This window comes from Sander vitreus, chromosome 23 (genome assembly GCF_031162955.1).
Source record: "Sander vitreus isolate 19-12246 chromosome 23, sanVit1, whole genome shotgun sequence".
Lineage (NCBI taxonomy): Eukaryota > Metazoa > Chordata > Actinopteri > Perciformes > Percidae > Sander > Sander vitreus.
Genome location: NC_135877.1, coordinates 7,955,494 through 7,978,399, shown reverse-complemented (window position 1 = coordinate 7,978,399; position 22,906 = coordinate 7,955,494). Strand labels below are relative to the sequence as shown.

The 22,906-nt window shown below is 40.4% G+C and overlaps 1 protein-coding gene across 2 annotated transcripts in view; it reads right to left on the bottom strand.

The window, feature by feature from the left end:
* Positions 1–22,906, bottom strand: part of LOC144512408 (copine-8) — an 88,583-nt gene that overhangs the window by 14,277 nt on the left and 51,400 nt on the right. For both annotated transcript variants that reach the window (XM_078243159.1, XM_078243160.1), the window contains 11 exons: positions 22,614–22,677; positions 21,180–21,283; positions 20,481–20,585; positions 16,933–16,974; positions 14,798–14,873; positions 11,916–11,969; positions 11,626–11,687; positions 3,991–4,037; positions 2,483–2,664; positions 1,995–2,122; positions 894–996 (listed from right to left, as the gene is read on the bottom strand). In XM_078243159.1, coding sequence (XP_078099285.1) covers positions 894–996; positions 1,995–2,122; positions 2,483–2,664; positions 3,991–4,037; positions 11,626–11,687; positions 11,916–11,969; positions 14,798–14,873; positions 16,933–16,974; positions 20,481–20,585; positions 21,180–21,283; positions 22,614–22,677 — 967 coding nt within the window. The remainder of the gene's footprint in view (positions 1–893; positions 997–1,994; positions 2,123–2,482; positions 2,665–3,990; positions 4,038–11,625; positions 11,688–11,915; positions 11,970–14,797; positions 14,874–16,932; positions 16,975–20,480; positions 20,586–21,179; positions 21,284–22,613; positions 22,678–22,906) is intronic.

Genomic DNA, 22,906 nt, shown 5'->3' with positions numbered 1-22,906 from the left:
TTCTCCTCTGCCTTCAAAGGCCTGAGATGGATCACTGCCTTCACAAAAACGGCTGCCGTTTACTGTTCACTTTGTTTACACACAAACAAGCAGCCACAGTCCGTCCTTTAGATACACTTTCCATACAGAATACTAGAGGTTTTAAATAAATCAGCAGCTGTCTTAATGCATCATTTGTTCATTTTTTTTTTTTTGGGGGGGGGGGGCATTTTAGGCCTTTATTTGGATAGGACAGCTTAGACTTAAAAGGGGAGAGAGAGGGGAAATGACATGCAGTAAAGGGCCGAGGAGTAATCCTCTATATACAGTATGGGCCTGCTCTATAAGGTGAGCTAAGCAGGCACCCGGCATCTATCCTTTCATGTTTTATCTTTAATAAGGCACATTGTGTTGCATCTTTTTGTATAAATGAAGTGAATGGAGTTTAATTAGTTAGGGATAATTCAATCCCTGACTAATTACATATTTTACAAAATTACTAACTAAGTACACTCAATGTATGTTTGCCTTTTATGTTTTGAGAGAACAGTACTTAAGAGACACTTCATCGCTCGTGAATGAGCTGCAAAATGACACAGACTCAACAGTCCTCGTGATGCAAGGCGGGATCTGATGCTGGCACTGAGCCTGGCCAAGCATGCAAACAAACTCACGTCAAACCACCTGTTTAAACCTTATTCAGCAATGCTGTGGACTTTCTGATCGCTCCAGACCAGTACTTTACGTACGAGTCTAGTTATTCTTTATATTACTACTTAAAGCCATTTATACATGCAACTGATGTTTCTCCAACTAAAAATATGTGAAGTGAGGGCACGGATTCTTTTTTCCCCTTCTGTTTTAAGGGGTGTCAGAGTGCAGGGTCAGGTAACAGCCACAGTAGATGCACTTACGTTGACAATAGACTCCTTTGTCTGGGCCATGTCTGAGATGACGCCATCTGTGATGATGAGGAGCACAAAGTACTGGGAGCCATCCTTCACCGAAGCTGCATACCTACACACAAACACACAGGAAAGCAATCTTTGTCATTATTTCTGCGCTGCCATCCTTGTGTCTTTTGTTCACCATGATGATTCATTAATTGAGCATATTAGGCATTGTTCTGTGTGTTTTTTAATTAAAGTACTCAGCTTGTTCTCAAATTAAATAGAGTACATGTAAACACTGTAGCTGAGTGGAAATGAGGCATTACACATCCTTTGAAAATGATTTTTCTCACTTACGGCCCACTCTGGATGATCTTAATCTGTCAAATTCTTCTCTCTGTGCATCTCTCTTTAAGTCAATTCTATAGATCCCCAGCTCAATACGGCATACATAAAAAAAAACCCAACATGTTAGGGGTATTTCAGGTTACATTCGGCTAAATAAGAGGAAACTGCTGCCTCTGTATTATTATTATCTTCTAAATATGTGAAGTAACGTGATGAGAGGCTTCACTTGAGTACATCTCTTTAATTACACACTTGCGTGAATAATTCCTTAATGTCTTTTTTATTTCCGAACTTTGCCTCGATCACAAGTCCGTGTGGCTTTCCTGCAGCATATGTTCTCGTCTATGTAGAGACACGAAAACAAACATGCCATCAGCTGTCACTTATTCTCTGTTTGTGTCTCTAGTTCTTCTCTCACCTTCGAACTCTTGTTAGCTACTTGGCAACAGTCGCTGCATGAAGCCTATTAAAGAAAACCTGAGTGAGTGTCTATCGCAAAGTGAAATGTACCCGGTGTTCTTTCACGCATACTCAAATGATTTGAAGTTCATTATATAAGCAGTTATGCAAGTGTAAAACAGTGTGTATGTGGTATAATGAAAATTGAAAAACAGACAAGAGTGTGGAAAAATAAGCATAGGAAACCACTCACTTGAGTAGAGATTAATGAGGGAAGTTGGAAAAATTGGTACCATGCACAAAAAAAACCTCCTATAAATTGTGTGTGTGTGTGTGTGTGTGTGTGTGTGTGTGTGTGTATGCGCGCGTTAGTGTTACCTGGCCACATGGTTGATGACAGGGGAGAAGTTGGTGGGTCCGTAGAGCTGAACTGACTTCAGACTCTGGTAGTAGGCTTCCATCACACCGTCGATACCTGTACAGTAGGGGTTCTGAGGGTTTCCATTCTACATTAAGGAGAGGAGAGGAAACCATCATTAACCTGTATGATTAGTTTCAGATGCACTGAGGAGAAACAGATGCAACAAATAGGCTTGTGGAGGTTTTATGTATACACCAGTGTTTTGCCTTGAAAATAGCGACAAAAATCAATATAAAAGATATTAATAAAAATGAATAATCCACTGTTGAAAAAAACAACCCGCTGTTGAACATTTCTTTGTTAAAAACCCCTCTTTTGTTGCAGTGGAAGTATCTTGAGGTATGGGATGTCACATTGGGTGGTTTAAAAACCCAATGCAGGGAAGATATCAAAGTTTTACACGCTCCCTGCCTTCCATCCTGGTCCTGAACCCTCTTGTTCGTACCAAGGCAAACTCGTGGGAGATCCGTCCATCAGGTGGCAGCTTGGCTCCGAACCCCAGCGCGGGAAACATCTTATCGCTGTCATAGTCCTGGATGATTTCTCCTACTGCCTTCAGGGCCATTGCGTAAGCATTCAGCTGGTAGGGACTCATGTAGTGGAGAGAGGTGGGCTGGGCTGGGTTACCTGTTTGTGAAAAAGGGAACACACACACACACACACACACACACAGTCAGTGGGTACAATAATGTAAAATAGCTAAGGTAGGTGGGGGGGGGTTTATTCTGCTCAAATGTTTTGTAAATGTGGTGATTTAAAAGAAGTTAAGTGTTTTTACGGCTTACTGTTAAACAATGACAGACAACAATGGTGTCAAAATATCCAAAGTAACTAACTGTCTTGAAATGTACTACTTTGACTTGCGTTCATTTCAGTATTCAGTCTTTGTTATTACCTCTTCCTTAATTAAACCAGAGGTACATTGTACTAGTAGACTCACCTTATATCTCTTTATCTGCAGGAAATATAATGTTTCCCATGAAGAATCCTGAAGTTGCCATGGTAACAGTGGGAAGAATCAAATATAGAGACTATAGACGAAGTTTCTCTGTTGTGCAAGTTTTACTCCTTGGATCAACATGTGATACAAATGAATGCCTTTATTGTAAAATGGTTTTAAAAAATGTTAGTTGAAATGTTTTTTCTTGTGATTGTATGTGGCAAACTGTATATAGTTATGAGGTCCAAAATTATAAAAAAGTCATTAATGCCGTTTTTGTTGATACCATTTTAACTTACAGAAAGAAAAATACTTAACCAGGTAATTCCATTTGTGTTGTAAATAACATGAATTGTCAGCAGCTGTGTGGGCTTAATGCTCCTTAATGTGAACCACTAGCCCTATTTGAAAAGCCACTTGAACTTCTAAATAATGTTTTTCCAATACTTGTTGTTCAGTGACTCAATATAGCAGCCAGTGATTCCAACAAACAACCAACAAATAGTTGTCTTGTGGTTCTGTTCTGATGACAACAAAACCATGCATTACATCACTGATGGAACTAAATTGGCTGCCAATTATGTTAATGTAAAACGAATATGAATCTGTTTTTGACTCGCTCTTCCAGCTGTGTTTTAATAAACTGCTGAACTCTACTCGTCACCATTCTAAATTGAGATTTTAGTGAGAGCCAGACAGATCAAGTACACCTCAGCATCAAACATCTATTGCCGCCGCCTGTGCTGCTAGGACCGAGCTCAAGGCTAGATGGTTAACACAGTTCTTAATCATAGCCATCAGAGCATGTTACTGCACTCAGCTTAGCTGCCAGGTGTGATGGAGAGGGCTATTAGGAAACACTTGATTCTCCATCTGCATATATTTGAAATTAATGCTCTCAGAGCACTTTGTGTGTCTTTATGTGGATGTGGGAACTCTTTGTGTGTGTGTGTGTGTGTGTGTGTGTGTGTGTGTGTGTGTGTGTGTGTGTGTGTTTTTTATGGGAGGCTCACCATTGGAAGCTGTGAAATCAATGGCCACGGTGAAGTTAATCTGGGTCCTGAGAAGACAAAAGCAGAGATGATTCATTAATCAAGAGTCATTTTCCCCCTCTTTGTTTCTCTCCGTTTCTCTCTCTCTCTCTCTCTCTCACACACAAAGTTTGAGAGAGGAAAACAAACAAAAACCAATCAGAAAGAAAGAAATGAACTGCGGACCTAATAAGGTTAAAATGATCAATGTTTGGGAGTGCAAACAGAGACCCTCCTGCCCTTTAGTTTAGCTGTGACAGTAATGAGTAGACAGGGAGTTACTGGGCTTCACACCAAACATGCGAGCACGGAATCGCTCAGAGGAAGGTTGTTGTTTTTAAATGGAGAACACAGCTACAGCATCTGCCACCCTGACTTTGTTCCCAGAATGCCACTCCATTAAGCTGTGACCGCAGCCCTTTTAGAGGAGAGGGGAAAGGTTACTAATGCGAAATTAGACTGCAGATACCAATGGACATTTTCATTTTGACTAACCCAGATTTACATAACAGTAAACAGCAATCATCACAGGACTTAAATTAATAGGCAAACAAGAAGTCTACAGTCATGCTAGCAGCTCTGTGAGGCTATACCTAGGCACAGCGGTGTTTTGAGCTAAATGCTAAAGGCAGCATGCTAACATACTCACAAAGACAATTAACCAATTTGCTGATTTTTAACAAGCATAACGTTTACCACTGTCACCATGTTAGTTAAGCATGTTAGAATATAAATATATAATGTAATATAAAACGTTTGTTAAATAGCACTAAACACAAAGTACAGTTGAGGCTGATGGGAATGGTTTTTCAGGTGTTTGGTCATGAACTTAAGTATTGGACAAATAAAACAAAACCTGATATTCATGGCCTACTAGATGAAAAGTCAGGGATCACCAAATCTATTAGAATTCATCCCGAGAAGGTTATGAATGTGTGTACGAAATGAATTATTGAGATATTTCAGTGGAACAGACTGAAAAAAAATTTCAAGTGAAGTTTTAAATTCAGTCTGTAGCTAAAATATTAGGGTAATATGATGCTCTATACAATGACAAGACCTATAAAAACATTTGTGTCACAAGTACATCTATTTACAAGCTAACTTTCTGATTGAATGCGTTTTGGCTTGTGCTCTGCTTCACACAAACGTTGCACTTTCTGGGAGGAAAAACAGACAAATGAGATAGATGTGATGAAGAAGCTTAATCAGAAGAGAGAAGAAACAAAGCAGAGACAAACAACACACAGTACAGCACCCAGCATGATGTAGTGATGCATCTCTCTCCATCAAAACATTTCCTAACTTGTTAACCTGCAGGAACAGGATGTGGTTAAGCGCTCTGTCGGCCTGTCGCAGCTTTTCACACCATTCTTTATCCGTTGCCACATTCACAAACAGACTCAAAAAGCCTCCCTATCTACACATGTCCTGTATTCAGATAGTGTCATACAGCCAGTAGCTCATCATCTCCGTCACCTCAGCAGGCCTTGTTAGGTGTAGGCACGGTGTCCACATGTTTGGGGTTTTCAAAACCCAGAAAACACAAAAGGCCTGGGGCGTGGAGCTGCCATCTCAGGTTAGCATACAGTTAGCATTAGTTGCGGCTTGAAAAATGAAAGACAGAGATTCACTCAGATTTGTCCTTTTTGGGAAAAGTATTACCTACATGCATAAACTGCAAGTCATTAAGATGCTGTCGATGTACGGTATATTTGAGCTCAATCATGTGTATCTGTCTGTCTCTGTATCTGTCTGGTGACATACCTTTTCACAAAAAATACTTTGTCTTTATTAGTTAATAACAGTAATATTTTTCACATCTTTAGCACTACATGGCACCTCTATTTGTGAATAAAACTCTCCCAACCTATAGGCAGTCTATATGTCTATGAGCTATGAGCTAATGTTAGCAATTAATTGCGGTTAAACAAAGAAACCGCGATTATGTAAAATAATTGACAATAAGACAATTATGCAATAAGTGAGACAGGCCTAGTCTCTCCCCAGCACAAAGCTTCTTAGGAGCCCTCCAGAAAGTTCAGGTACTTTCCCCATTTTCCCGTGTAGACATTCAATCTGTCGACATAGGTTATCATGTATCCCGGTCCAAAATTCCCCGACCTTATCACAGGACCATAGGACGTGACGTAATTGGCCGTCCTCTGTCTTACATTTCCAACAATTTGCTGTGTCTTTCAGACCAATTCTAAATAATCTGGAGGGTATCCAATAGAAGTGATGCATAATCTTGAACTGAATGAGGCGCACCCTCACATCACTTGACATCATTTTAATATTCCTACAGGTTCTGTCCCACTCCTCATCATCCAGTGTAATACTCAGATCCCTTAACAGTGACATGTTTTAAAGCTGGAATGCACACTTCGTAATCATGTGATTTATTTCCTTAACAAAATGAAAACATCCAGAAAATTCCATTACATAAGCTTTTCTAGAGGACAGCTGCAAGGACAAGGGAGCAGAGAAAGGAGGTCAGAGTGACTTCTGGTCCAGTTCTGCACGTTAGCACAAGCTTCAGCCTAGCAGCCTAAATTATGCATGTCCTCTTTCTCCCCCATCCAATCTCTCCGTGTCACGCAAACGCACCCATGCTTGTGCACACGCATGTGCGCGCGCACACACACAAAGTTTGAGAGAGGAACTCCAATTGTGAGTGTGAAAGGGAGAGCCGGGGGAACAAGGTAAGTTCAGGGACGAACAATAAAAAGTGACAAAATAAGAGAGTAGATGAAAAGGAAGAGAGCAGAGCTTTGTTAGAACACGTCACTCTGCAACATCAGCACAAGAAAACAACAATTTCAACATTGGCAATATGAGTCACACACATTATGTTCAATTTAAAAGCTGTCAAAAACTGTGACTAGCAGGAATATACAACATGAGGGGTTTCAAATCAAAGGATATTGGCTGAATTCTTTTGAAAAGAGAGTTGCAATTGTTGAGTCACTGGTATCGATCAGCATCCTCAAACCTCTGCAGTTTGACTGTGATCACTTTGTGCTGTGAGGCTGTAAAATTAACTACCAGTCATTAGCTTGAAGGTCAATGTGTGAGGTCCTTGCTTTACAAAGTGAATATCACCCCTAATGTTTGACACCATCATTTTGACTTCAAATGGAGAGAATATTAATGGCCAGAGCAGAACAGTCTCTAAAAGGTCAACTCTATGCTCTGCATTAATCACACCAGAATGTGAGTGAGACATCAGTGTGTTGGCTCTTGGGATTTTACCCCGTGATGTGTGTTCCTGGATGTCATCCTACTGGACATGTTGTCTTTTCAATAGTGTTTTAAATCTACCGCAGTATTACAGAATTTTCTTGTGATTTATATCACTTAGTATATAAAGTTTGTGTTAAGCATGTTTGTTTCCATGGCAAAGACTATCTTTATCTACACTGCAGATAACACTGGAAGGTGCAACTCTACTGGCACTGACTAAATCAATAAATACTTAATGTAAATAAATACTGTTTTTTTGTTTTTGTTTTTTTAACCCAAGTAAAGTACATTCCTGTACTGAACTTACACAAACAGACACACATTTACCTGAGCAGCAAAAGGATAAAGCATAGCCACAGAGTAGCAAACCAGAAAGGCAGCTAAATCTTCTGGCAGACATTTTAAGAGGCACACACATGGTCGGGCTTCAGCAGAGACGGAGGTGAGCTGTGAGCTTAGCGTGCCTTATAAACCAAACCTTATCGTTCTGTGTCCTGAAGGTACAGGGAAACTTCTCCAACCCTTTAAAGGCTACCTTTATTGTGTCATGATGTGTGTTTTTTTTTGGGATTTGCCAGTCAGGCTGCAATGCACCTCTTGGCAAGTTTACCTCAACGTTTGGCTCCAGTAGAAATATTTCATGCAAAATCAAAAGCAAGTTTCACCTGTTTATCTTCACTGGTGAATTAGGGAAATAAATGACTTGTTCTCCCAACCTCTATTGGGACAGTACAGGGCGTCAGTGACGAGGCACACCCTTAAGTGCTTTGCTTTAAATGCACACTGAAGATGCCTGTTCACTTTTACCTTCACTACACAGTCTACTTCCTGGTATTTACCTCTCTGTGTCTTATACTGTATACACACACACACGCACACTCACATTTCTGTGTGAGTGTCCATCTGAGTGCGTTTACAGTATATACAGTATGTACTGTACTTTTATCTGCAGAGTCTCTGAGTTTTGGATACAAAACAGTACAATAGACAATGTTAAAAAACATGGCTGCCCATTTTGAATAGTGTGCGTAAGCCTCTGTGTGTAGTGTGTACAGTATTTAATAGTGTGTTTGGGGTGGAGGGGGGATGCCACTTTACCAGCTGTTTTTTTACTGTCAGTCACTAATCTTGCCCTGCTGTTAAAGCCTGCAGTGACTCAGCTAGGAACCAATATGACAAAATACCGCGCAGCAGGGGGCAGACTGATGAGGAGGTTGCGCACTACATTCAAATAAGCTTTCCTGCAGACTGAACAGGCTGGATGCTAATGTCTCTCCTAAATCTTCAAAGCATCTCTTTTCCAGACTGTAAAAAGATGATCTTTTCCATATCTCTAAAGTGACATGCTCCTACAGCAAGACAACCTTCACTACATGAGTAAGAGAACATTGGCAAAGATTCTGAATATTTAGCTCAATTCTAACAAAAAAAAAACAAAAAAGTGACACCAAATATGTATTTATACAGAGTCGCCAAAGTTGGATTCTTTTTGCATAGGGGCTTTAATAGAAACAGTCTATACTTGATCAGTTAAAAGCCAAAGTATTTTGGCAACTTTAAAAGCCACATCTAGTAAAATAGTAAAAACATACTTTCTTAGGCGTTTGTGAGCACTAAGCAGTAAGCTATACATTCTGGCAGCTATGGGGCCAATAGTCACCACTACTCATCAACGTAAAGTATGAAAACCAAACTTAAAAAGGCCAAGGGAAACCACACTGTTGAGAAGTTGGCCCAGTTGTCAAATCATTTTCCATTTTTTAAATGACTGATATCACTATTTAAGGAATATACTGAAAACCTACATTATTGTGTCAACAGGCTGTGTACCCCACATGGGAAGTGTTCATCTTCACAGTGAAAATGTTCTGTTTAAAAAAAAAGAAATAAGTGTTTGAACATGTTCACAAGAAGTCTCCTTTCCTCTTATATAGAAGTGCCAGAGGGAAACGTATGCTTGAGTGCACTGAGTGGCCTAAAAACGGCATCAGGGGTTGTGTGATGTGACCTCTCCTGATAATATGCAAACAGATGTTGCTGGTTGGACAGTGTCCATCTGGCAGGAGAGGAAAGGAGAGGCACACAGCTCATACCTGCATTAAGTCAGATTAGCCTAAACGTTGATATTGGCAGGGCTTGTTAATTTGCTGCAAAGTAAAATGCCTGGGTTCCTTTTAAAGATTTCGTTTTTCTTTTTCTTCCAAATCTTTGTCTTGATTCTGACTCCTCTATCTAATGATAACCTCTCAGAATGATTTCAATACAAGCCGAGTTCCCTCCTGCTTCTATTCTGGTTTCAATACTCAATTCACAAACCAAAACACGGGGAAACAATATCTGTCACTGTGAGTGACAGGGCTGCCTTAGGCACAACTCAAAATGAAAGATATAGCCAACAATTCTTCATTTCTATCCTTGTGCTCATGAATAGAGGCTTCTTTGTTGAAATCCATGGGCGGTATTAATGCTTTATCAAAGGGGGTGAAAAGAATAAGAGCGTCCTCCGGATTAAGACAGAGCCTTCTCAAATCCGTCATTTATGCTAATGCTGCCAGCAGATCATGTTCCTAATTAGGTCCAAATGAACACTTAGCTGATTGGGTTGAAGCTGCAAAAAGAGCTGTCAATCAGAAGATAAGAGGAGAGAAGGGGGGAGGAGAGCTGAGAAGCGACACAAGGAAATGGAACGAGATGAATAGCAAAGAGACAAAATACCTGTATGGACAGATTGAGACACACAAGGGATTTCGGGGAAATGCACAAGTGAGAAAGTACCTAGAAGTGTGGGTGTGTTTACTTATTTGTGTGTGAGAGTGCAAGTGTCTGCGCACAAATACACAGTCTGCCCATTATGCAGTTGGAGTAAGTGCAACTGGACCATTACAGTCCATTTAGGTTTCAAACAGTGAGACAGCACTTGGCACTTCATTTAGCCACACAAGCGTGTAACAGCACCAAGCTCACACTCCCAAAGCACCACCAGAAAAAGAAAGAAAAACACCCTCTTCCTGAGAGTTTCAAAGTGCTCTCTGACTGACGGTGCTGCTGGGAACGTGGTCTGTGTGTAAGGAGGCTCGGAGATGGGAATTCTCCATTAGCAGTGAGCGACAGAGCGAGTAAACATATGCCGGGACACGTGGTGTTAGTTCACACATGCATTACAAAGCCAGCTCTCGCACATGCAGTCAGTCTGACGAGCTTGGCCGTCATGCAAAGTGCATTCCTACTGTCCTGTGAATCAATAATATATTGATCTGTGTTCTTAGTCATAAAGTGATCTTTTCACTGGCTTCACAAGGCTTTGTTGTGGTGAGGGTTCACACTATGTGCACATTTACTGTATATTACCTTCTTGTGACCATCGTTTCTCTGCATGTTCAGGTTACTGTCCATCCAGTCTTATAACTGCTCTTTCTACAGACGGTTTTTAATGTTTGCAGTCAGTCAGGACGTAGTTTTGTGACTTAAGTTTGCCAGGTTGGAAACATATGTCATCCACTAATATTAGAGAAAGATGAATAGTCTTGTATGTCTTATTATGTATGACAGTCCTCTAAATCATTTGTGGAGCAAACAGAAGATAGTCTAGCGTAGCAAGTGTTCTTCTTGGATAATCCTCTAACTGGCTCAAGCAATTTTTGGCCGGCTTTTTGCAGTTCTGCTCTGAGCTGTTTAAATCCTCCTGAATGAAGCAGCAAAAAAGAAAGCTGGTTGGGAAAACGATTGTGTTGTTTTCTTATGGTTTTGTCACAGAGGGAACAAGCTTATACTTTCTTCTCGCAAAACCAGGCTAAAACTTTATTCTGAAAAAATCCTTGAAATGCCAGCTGACGTTCCGTAACAGCTAAAAAAAACAAGCTACAAGGGCAACAGGAACGGAGACACACACACACACACCCTCCCTTTCTCTCCCTTGACAGCCCCCCGTGAGTCTAATGAAGGCAGAGTGTGTAGGCGAGCATTCACGCCATGCCTGGTTGCACACGGTCAACCCTCCTGAGCAACATGCGTACACAAGAACATGTACAAAGACACACGAGCCTACACGCACTGGCACAGGGCGGGTGCTGAAACACAATAAAAGATTACACACAAGCGCACAGACACAGACAATTCAGAGTCGGAGCCCTGTGTACTTGACTTCAGGTCGACCCATCTGCCAGTCTCTCTCTACCTTTCACTGTCCTTCTCTCACATGCAAATGTACACTTTTCCATCTGATTCACTCACACTGAGGGATCATTATCTTTGGCATATTGCAGACACGGAGTCATGATGGGGCAATCGAGACAGCGTGTCACTTCTCATTAAAACGGACTACAACCCCCATCTCTCAGTGTGTGCGCAATGAACGCATGGCCATTGACCTACCCTCCTTTGATGTAGTCCAGGAAGGTGACGTCGATGTCCACCAGGAATGACAGCAGCGTTACCTGTGAGCGACAGGACCACAATCAGCTTTGTGTCAATGAAAATCACTCTCAGGTGTTGCCTCTGATGGGACAAATACAGTTTAGTCTTTCTGGCTGGTTCAATTACAAAATAAAACACTCAGCAGTATAAAAGAGGTATCCATCTGGATCTACTGTAGTATGGTATTGCACTTTAAATGTAGCCCATGCAACGTAATGTATCAAAGGAAAAGAATGATATTTCCTCACCGTTCCAGAGTTGAGGTATTTTTTCTTCTTCCCTTTCTTCTTTGGATTTATCACCTGAAAAAAACAACAAGGTTCTCTATTGTGATTTTAACATGTATTTATTTATTCATTCATTCATTCATTCATTCATTCATTCATTCTTCAATTCATTCTTTCATTTTTTTAAGGACCGGTTCAGAATTGGCACCTCCTGGTGGAAATATCTGGCTCTTTAGCGGCAAAATGCTCCACTATGTTAACTAGCTAGCTGCTAACTTTGTATGAGGTTTGATGCTTGGCAGGCAGTGTAGAGTGGGTTTTAGCACTTTTTCACTGAAAACAGCTGCCACCTGCACTTTTCAGAACGCCCCTGATGAGAACACAGAGACATAAAACCTGAAAGCTGTGGGCCGGAAACCAGAAAATATGAGCTGAAAGATGCTAAAAAGCTTCATAGAGCAGAGAGGAACTGCAGAGTTCATACTTGTATTTTGGGTTTCTACTAGAACATGTTTACATGCTTTAATGTTTAAAAAAAAAAACATTCTTTTTCTCACACTGTCTGTCTGAATATACCTCTATTCACCCTCTGGTGTATTTCTTTAGGGGCGCTTTCACACCTATAGTTCGGTGGACTCTGTGCAATTCGGGGGTGAAGTTGCAACATTGTTGCATTTTTCATTTGGTTCGGTTTGCTTTCACACTGCACTTTGTCAAACTCAAACACTGTAAACACACGTCACGTGATCGAGACGGTCGCTTGTTTATTGGACAGAATATCCAAAACTCGCCGACACTCAGAAATAACACCAAATTTATTACGTCTTGGGTTTTCTGGTTCTGCTTTAGTGTTTCTAATATTTAAGAAGAAGGCAATCAATGTGAGCAGCTGACAGACAGCGAATAAAGTAGAGAGAGAGAGAGAGAGAGAGAGAGAGAGAGAGAGAGAGAGAGAGAGATGATGTCACACAGACGACCAGTGATGTGTGCTGAGAACAGCTTATGGATCTGAAAGTTATCATCCCTTAAATCATATATTAGTCCATACAGAAGTCCCGACGGCTCGTTTAAAGGTACAGTTTCTGAATACGCGCTGTGTGCACTCTGTGGATTGAGCGTTTTGATACTTTCACAGTATTTATATAGCACCTCAACCTGCTTTACACCTTTTACAATATGGGACCTTTAAGACTGTTTATGGGAGCCTACATCTGCCAAATAAGCGATCTGCGATCTGACTCAGATTTAATCAAATCTGTGTGTGTGTGTGTGTGTGTGTGTGTGTGTGTGTGTGAAGTCATATACAGCATAGTTAGTACAGCTCACTCTCCATTCTCAAATATTCCTCTCCCTAAACGAGCAAACACCATGAATATGCCTTTGAGCAATGCACACAGCCCAACATATTCAGAGGAGTAGCTAAATCCAGAGAGGGATTATGGCTCTAAACTGAGTCGTGGGACTTTATGAATATGTAACAGGACAAGCTTTTACATTATGATTTGAGACCCTGTTGTTTTTATGTACCGATTAGAAAAGAGACTTTTTTTGGCCGTGGACCTCAATTAATTTAGTCTCTTATTATGCAACCCGAGCTCATTAGAACATGCAATTGCTCCTGTGATGTTGGGACAGCCATAGACAATCCTGAAACTCCCTTTGAATCCCAAACACTGCATCAGAGCTGTTGAATCAGAGCTGTATGGTCTAATTATACTGTGCCAAGGTTAAACAGACAAGAGGACCTCAGGGAAATAACATACAAATGTGTGGATTTATGCATTTCCCCTTGGTTCACATTGCAATAAGTACACACAAGGACACGTTTGAGAGGAGAGGTGCAATGATTGAAACGCAGTTGAAACTAACACACACACACACACACACACACACACACACACACACACACACACACACCCTCTTGCAATAGAAAACCATCTTCTCTCTAACTGCCAGCTTTAAGTTGGAAGCCAGGGTCACGACACAGGCCAGAAGGCACAAAATTACTTTGGGTGTTTGTGTGTCGGTGTTTCTATCCTTTTACTGTTCCCCACATACTTATCAATGAGCCTCTGTGTGCACCTTTGTTCGTGTGCACATCTGAGCAATATTAGGCAAACAGCAGCTGTTTAAAATGACAGTCCCCTGTGCGCTCTCCTCTCCGTGTGGTACTCTGTTAATCAAGAAGTGTTAATTCTTCCTGGGAGAAGATAAGCCAGTGATCAATCATAACTGTCTGTCTGTGTGTGTGTGTGTGTGTGTGTGTGTGTGTGTGTGTGTGTGTGTATGTGTGTGTGCGAGAGAAAGTGAGGATAAAAATGTTAGTCTTATGAGAGCTCATTATCCTTAATCATTAATTATTCTCCACACAAAAAAATACAGTTCTTCCATTTATTTCCACAAATGTTAGCATTTTATCTCACATTTTTTAAGGCTAGGAATTTGTAAACATCAACATTACATCTGCTGCTCTGAAGTCTCATGTTCAAGCATCTGGTTTGTGTCCATTTCTATGGGATGTGACATTATCAAAGAAACATGGACATGATCCATAATGTTTGATCTGCTTTATCTCTTACTGCCTTAAACTAAAGCAGTATATTTCTACAGTTAGAAGCTATTAAAAAGGGTTTTGTTCAGTTCACATCCTCTAAAACTGTCTTTAGCTGAGAAACGTTAGGACTTTTATTATGATTTTTATTTCCCCTGCCATATAAAAATAAACTGTTGAGTAGGGCAGAAGTGAAATGGCAGTTGAGTTTTACTACAATTCAACTGCAGTAGAAAAAGTTCCAGATGGAGACCCAATGGTATTAGTAGTCCAATCACTGTGTGTGTGTGACCTGCTGACCTGTACACTGGTCTGGAGAGGAGAATACATGCAAGCTCACACACAAATTCACCTCATAGACATTGAACTGGCTCTGCCCTCTGGATAGTTCTCTGTAGCTGGTGCTGAATTCTCCGATAAAGTCATGACTACAGAGAGAAGTGGGAAAAACAGAGCAAGAACAAAAAAAACATTAAGAGTTGTGTTTGACAATATATTCCATTTGATTATTTGATTGATAGCACACACAGACCAGTAGTAGTGACAATCCCAAATGATTTAACTTAAAGTGAAATCCATGATGAGATCCATGGGTGGTGATGGCGCAGTGGATATGACACCTGCCTTTGGTGTGGGAGATCTGGGTTTAATTCCCACTGCGAGCCATCAACCAATGTGTCCCTGAGCAAGACACTTAACCCATAGTTGCTCCAGACCAGAGGCGTGCGGCCTCTGACGTACAGTATATAGCAATTGTAAGTCGCTTTGGATAAAAGCGTCAGCTTAATGACATGTAATGTAATGACGAATATGAGAGCAACTCAAATATGAGGAAGACATTCATGTTGAAACAAACACTAAAGCTCAGTTCAACCAAACAGCTTGTTAAACATTGATAGTATTTCTCAGTCCCGTTGAAAAACGCAACACCAAGATGTCACTGTGTTCCCGCTATCAGATTTGAGAGTGACACTGAATAGATTGCGGAGCATAAAAAGAGAAACGACTCCCTGTTCAACTACAGTTTGACAAATGTCACTCCTTTCTCTCTGTCTGACTGTCAGCAGCCAGAATCCAGACTCGTCATTACGCAGTCAATCTGTGACGGTCCTGCACCCAGCTTCCTTACCTTCTGAAAACATACAGTAGTGTCAATTATGTGTGACTTGGATTAGATTAGCCCTGCACAGGAAGCTAACGTGTTGAATCTTATCAACATAGGAAGTAATTAGGGAATGTATTCCCGCGTATTTATCAGATGATTACAAGTAGGGAGGTTATCATTGCATATCAGATTTATATCTTTACAACAACCTGCTATCCTCACAATATAGTACGAAACACTATGACACTATAAAAATTGCTCAAACAAACAGAACAGGTGTTGAGAACTATAAAGTGTCGTCTTATTTGCATTTTTTTGTTCAAGTTTCAAAAACAGCTGTGCTTTAAAAAAAATGAAAATGAAAATGGGATCCAGGAGGTCCAGTTGGAGTAATAGAGCCACAAGTCTAAAGACTCATCAGATGCACAATGATTGAACTGTTCTGGAAAGTTATCATGGTGGCAATTATTTGATCTTTTTCATGACAATCACAAGGTTGACAGTAAAAATACAGCATTCATATCACAAAGTAATCTACCACGAATGTGTGCTTGCACATATTGGATTGGCCAATGCAGCCAGATGACACCACATTGCATTCCGGCAAAGGTTTTTGCCCGACGACAGTGCGATGTTCTGCCGTAGCCCTCTGCGATGGCAACCCCCTGCATCAACAACGTAGGGGTGTACTGGTCGATACTAAAGTATTGCCACCACTGATACTAAGTCTTGTTTTGAATATCAATACTTGCGTCAACATAAATAAATTGGTCCCATGTTGTTGAACGTGAACTCTCTTCTTAGTTTCTCTGCTGCCGTTACTTGAGCCTTGTTAGTTTACAGAGCTCACACAATAAATGTATTTGATATACATCGTAAAAAAAAAAAAAAAAAAAACTAGCTTGTGTCTGATTAAGTAATTCACACAGAATAGTAAAAAAAAAAAAAAAATCCCTAAATTGTAATGAAAATGCATTCAGAAGATGCACTTCTAAAATCATGACATCATGGAATCCGTATCAATGTCTGTAAAGGAGCAGAACCAAATTTTGTGGCATCGGCTGAAAAGCAGTGGCTTCATTCAAATAAGAATGATTTTGTGTGTGAAGATGTGTTTTTTGAACGCGGCGGCCTGAAGCTTCGTTTATACTTCTACGGTAAAGTACCAAACAGCAGAGGTGTTGAGTCACATGAAAACATAATATGTCTAATCATGCATCTAAAGCAATTCAAACAAAGTTGGTACTGGATTGCCAGATCAGTTGTAAGGTATTGAACCCAGGAAATATTATATGTGTTTGCAGTGTGTAATTTAAAGGGTTTTATGATAGTTAAACTACAAAAAGAACAATAGAAGTGGTCAAGTAAAAGAGAGGAATTACCTGCCATCTCTGTCCCAGTCGTACACCTCAACCTTGATTGTTCTGTTGGGAAAGGCACAAGATGAGGATCAGATTAAAAAGAAGATTTAGATAAAGATTTTTTTTGTTTCCTGAATTATGGGTCTAATGATGTTTCTCCTGATAGGATTTCTGTATTTCTTGAGGCGTTGCAATGCTTCGTGGCAACATGCACCATATCTAGAAGGTGAAAGGTGATGTTGCTGGACATTTACAATAAAAAAAAAAAAAAAGGTTTTTCTCCAGAGAACAACTAAACTGACTTACTATACTCATATTCAAAGTGCTAAAAAGCTATCTTCTATACTTGTGAAATTATAAAATATACATAGTCTAACACTTGATCAGAAGAAAGCAGGAAGAAAGAAATTTCTTTTGTCATTGTTGTCATGAAGCCATTAGGAGAAGCAGATCCATTCTGCAGCTTATCTATATTCCACACTGTCTGCCTGTCACTGTATTTTTCTCCAGTAATGTGCGCTCTTCATCTCCAAATACATCTTTTTCTGCATCCTATTATAGCGTACAAGGACATGGGGGAGAGAAAAAACAGAATAGTCTGCAGGAGGCAGATATGCTGTGCTATCACTCCATCTACCAATATCTTCAACAGGAGGGTCATTTCTTTCTGACAAAAGCAGGAGAGTGATACGTATACGTAGAGAGCGAGAAGGGTGAGGCAAAGGGATAATAGAACAGAGACTGAATTAAAACGGACAGAGCAAAAGGCACTCTGCTGGAGAGAATGAAGGAGAGAGAGAGCAAGGGGAAGAGAAGACGGTGTGAAAATGGCAAACAAAATGACCGAAAGTAATAAAAGACAGTCAGAGTGACAAAATCATATAATGCTCATAATCTCTTGGCCGATGAAGTTTGTCTTCTTGATAGCAGGAAGTGGAGACGGGTCACATTTGACTGTATACAAGTTTGTGAGCAGACTGAATCTTGTTTGACTTTATTCTGAATTTACTGTTCAGAGATTGGGCAGCTTTCTAAAAGCAAATGAAACTTAATTCAAAACCTGAGCCAAAAATGCACTTTACATCTTTCAAAATGAGAAGAAGCGGAAATACAAAGCATCATTAATGGGCTTTAGAGCTGCTTAGAGAGCCAGATGCACATTAGAGTAAAGGAGTGGGAATGAGCTGAATGATAGTGATGGGCACTCTGGGGATGAATGTGTCTCCTGGTTGGCTTAACACACTCTCCTCCAGAGAAACCTGTATTTGCAGAGTTGTTGGCATAATGTGTGTGTGAACATGCATGTGTTTATGGGCGTGTGTCTCATTAAGTCAGTGTTATGCCACATCTTAGTAGGAAACAGCTTTGATGAGGAGTGTGTGTGAGTGAGTGAGTGAGTGTGTGTGTGTGTGTGTGTGTGTGTGTGTGTGTGTGTGTGTGTGTGTGTGTGTGGGTGGGTGGGTGTGTGTGTGAGTGTCCCAGGAGCAGAGAGACACTGTTTTCTATTGTTTGCCAGCTTGAGCTCCTCCTTATCTCTTTTCCCAGGCTGCAGAGACAGATTCAATGTGTGAGTATGAGTACGAGTACGAGTGTGTGTGTGTGTGTGTGTGTGTGTGTGTGTGTATGTGCAGTCCACTGTGAGTTTTCTGAGACCCACATAGATTCAATAATCAATAATAAGCTTATTGATACCAAACTTTCAGATCAATGCCGCTGTCTGCTAGCTGAACTAAGCTTAACTGTCTTTGTGTGTTTTTTACTACACAGCTCCTGTCGACACCCAAAATGGACACAAACACATGACTGACATGAGAGAGACACACTTCTACCTACTTATTTGTTTTCTCAGACTTCTCCTGAGATCTAAAGTAAGAAGTATATGTAGAAGCAGAACTTTCTAATAACTTCTATTTTTTAAATTACATAATTCATTAATTGCTAATGTAACCTATAGAGACCTTTTAGTCAGAGCACTGCAGGTCAGCTGGTTCTGCATTTTTCTGCAAGCAAGCAGACAATTCAAACTATATGAGACTTTTCCTTAACGAATTAATATTTTCTTTTAGCGTAGCTCTTCTTTTGAGGACAATTTCCCAGTAATTAGTACCAAAGTATTTAGCTCTTTTCAGAACAAATGCTAGGAATTTTGATTAAACATTTAGGAAATTGCGGACCTGTAAAACTGAAGGTTACCAAAAAAGAATCAATACAGAGTAGCAGCAGAATTTACTGACATTCCTTTTCAAATAAGATAGATGTTTTGAATGGCAATGCTATCGGCCACAAAGATAGCATCCCCTCAGCAAGAGCCCTGTCCATCACCCAATTAATAACAGCAAGTTCCACTGACAGCTCCTGCATTCAGGCAGATAGAGAGACTCTGTGCACAGACACTTGTTGGGGTATCAAAATAAATGCGTATGATAACGCATTTATCATACGCAAATGAGTAATGTAACGGAGTTCTGACTTGAGAATACATAGTTTTTTGGCTCTTTGTTCAGTACAGTTTACAGTAAGAGAATTGAAGTAGCCGTCTGCCCCCTCTCTCTGTAAACTCGTGAACTAAATATAAACTAGACCAACAGAAAATATGACTTATCTCCCAAAAAGCCTGTGAAGTACATCATACCCCTGAACACATCATCTAGATAAGAATGCAGTTACATGAACCAAAGTGGAACCGCCATGCTGCTGTGTAGAATGAGAAGAAATCCCACCTCCATTGAAAGGTATGAAAGTATTGATTTAGATGGAATAATCCTTATAGAAAACAAGGAGGGAAAAAATCATACAGCTGCACTGCTTTTTCTCCAGAAAATAATACAATATATTACGCAATTTTTGTCTGCCAAATTATCTTTGCCTTCCTGCTGAATCTGCCAAAAACAATAATATTTCTACTTAGCAGCTGAAAACAGTTTCATAAATTTTTCATTCACACTGGATGTGTGTTATTGAATGCTACTTTCCTTAGCGCCTTACAAAATATAGTGCATACATTTTTCATACGAGTGGCCTCAGAGAAAATGTAACCCAGACACTCATGGCGATGCACCGCTGTTATTTTCTCTTTATTTTATTACTCTCCCCAAAGCATGGTAAACAATAAAGGCTGCAGAAGTGAGTGTGTTTGGATGGACAGTGTCGAGGCTCATTGTTCATATCTCAGCCAGCCTAAACAGACAGAACATTATGCAGACAAAAGGTAAAAATGAATGAGTATAAGCTGTTTATACCTCCAGTGCCTCCTTTATTATTGCGGATATTTGGGTTTCTCACACTAAAAATGACTAAAACATTTCCAATATATGCCAAAAGACAGACTCTTTGGTGAGCCACAGCCAGCAGTGCTATGCTGTGTGTAAGCAGCCTGAAGAGGCCGTTAAACACTGCCGGACCGTTCATCAAATCACATATGTTGCCCATATTACCTTGCATGATATTTTCAGTGTGTTTGATATTGAAAATAACTCGCTGATGAATCAGGGGGTTGTCTGTGTTGTTGTATTCTGTTTAAGTTGCCGAAATAGCTAGTATCTAAAAAAAAAAAAAAAAAATGGACTCACCTGTCGTAATCGCCATTGCAAAGAGCTCGAACAGAGATCTTAAAGGCCTGCCACACTGGGTTCAATGTATTCTTCACCACCTCTGTCTTGTGGCAGATGGTAAACCTGCAGAGAGACGAGGAGATGAAAAGAGAGTGAGAAAAGGAAAACGAACGAAATAAGATTTGTGGGGAGAGAGAGGGAAACAGAAAAGGGAATGAAGTTAAAGAGGTAACTTTCTGCCAACAGAGTAAATGTGGAGGGCTATGGAACTCGACTACTGCCCTGACACACACATGCACAAAAATACACACACTGCAAAGAGGTGATTTCATTAGTCCCTTGGCTAGCAGGTGGACTTGGTGTCTTCTGCCCTCAGAGCGCAAGGTCTTATCTGACTTGTCACACACTGCAGGATGGAAAAGAGAGCGCACAGAGCTGGATCTCACACACACACACACACACACACACACACACACACACACACACACACACACACACACCACTTCAATGCCTCCTGCCTCCACACGCACGCACACGTCATACACAAACAGTTCCACATGTAATCACAAACGTGCTTAAACTGGCAGCCCGGCTTTTAATCTCAGACAAATCAATGAAACCAATTTCCTTTGGATCCAGGGAAGGATTAAACCAAACATGAAAGGGGAGAAGGAAAGACGGACGGAGAGCGAAGGAGGAAGGGGGAGGGGAACTCACGTGCCATCCTCATTGCTCCTGTAGAAGACCAGGAAGGGATCGGACTTGCCGAAGAAATCCTTTTTGTCCAACTTGTTCCCGCAGAACTGCATCATTACCGATTCCTAATGAGTAGAGACAGAAAAAGACAGAATAAATGTATGGATTATACATTGTACATGCACATTTCCAAGCAGTGGTAGTCCATGTCTTTTGTTAACATTGAGGAGTGTATCGAATCCCATCTGCAGACCGTATTTCCCTTTGAAAGCAACATGTTTTGTAGATTGATGATTTCTGATCGATTGAGGCTGTTTGTGGAAAGGTTTAGAGCCAAATAGTTGAAAGTGAAAAAAAAGCCATTTTCTTTGGTAATGACAGACTGAATGCAAAAAGCTGTCTTCGATTGTTGACGTAATAAAAAACAAAGTAGAGCCACGTACTAAAAACACAAAAAAAATATAGTTTTTAATTTATTTCATCAACTGATTGCAGGTAAACAAACTGACAGACAGGGAAACGGAAAGGAAAAAGCTTTATTTTTCTTTTTACACTATTTTAATTATTTTACTAACAGTATTATTAATTGATGTATTCAGTGATATTTGTGACTCATTTGATAATCTTTTGATTCTTTTTGTTGATGTTGGATTATGATTTCGGTGCTATAGAGGCCATTTTTATATTTCTAAGTCTGATGTTATAATGTTCAAATTGGAACAGTCATCCCCATAACTACAAAATACACCACCAACAAAACATGGCACCAGAAATGCCTACAGCTGCTTTTAAGTGCTTTTCAAGTATTTTAGTGGGGATTTTGTTGTTCCCAAAAGTTTAATAAAATATTCACACAAAGGACAAAGGGGCCTCTCACGTCATTTGTTCGTCACTTCTTCTTAAGTCTGTAAACAGATGAACATTATTTACACTCAAAATTCAGTTCCCATAGCTATCGTGCCTTGAATCATCTGAAACAAATGTCCTGCCAGGGAAAGGAGCAGGTAGCCAAAGACCATCATGACTTTGTGTAAATATACACGGCAACTTTCTTAAGCCAAGTGGCGTGTTGTCTGTACGCATTTTGAGCTCTCCGCGTGTATGTCTACGTTGTATACAGCGGGCGTACACATACACGCCACGTGTTATCGCTACTTGGCGTGTTATCGCGAGAAGAAAGCTACGGTTCACCCTTTCATACTACTCGCTGCGGTGTAAATTCACACGCAATCGCAAGGTAATGTCAATGGAAGCCAAACGGCGATATACACGCTAAAAAGTGAGTATGTGTCTTGATAACACGCCAATAATGGCATACGAATTGGTGTGTCATACATACGCCATTTCATGAGATCAGTCTGCAAAGACAGAGCAGAAAAAGATGCAGAAAAGATAGAGAAACACAAAAGACACAGGACAACAGAGACTCTTCAGGGAGTGTTCATCCATCCTCACCCTGCAGTTGTTCAGCTCCTCAGCTTTCACAATAATGTTCCCGCATTTCTTGCCTTGGATGCCTCTGTAAAACACGACAAACAACATAGCAAAGGGTTAAGACATCACAATCACATGGATAGTGTATTTGGCATGTTGTTTACTCTACATGTATCCTTCCTCCTACGTCTCTGCTGTTCTCTGCACTCGGGGCCAAGGTAAAGTTGACATTGTGGAATAACTGGAAGACATCTCATATTTCCTAACCGGAATGACCATCTCGACGTCAGAGCAGTGTGTACACTAGAAGAGGA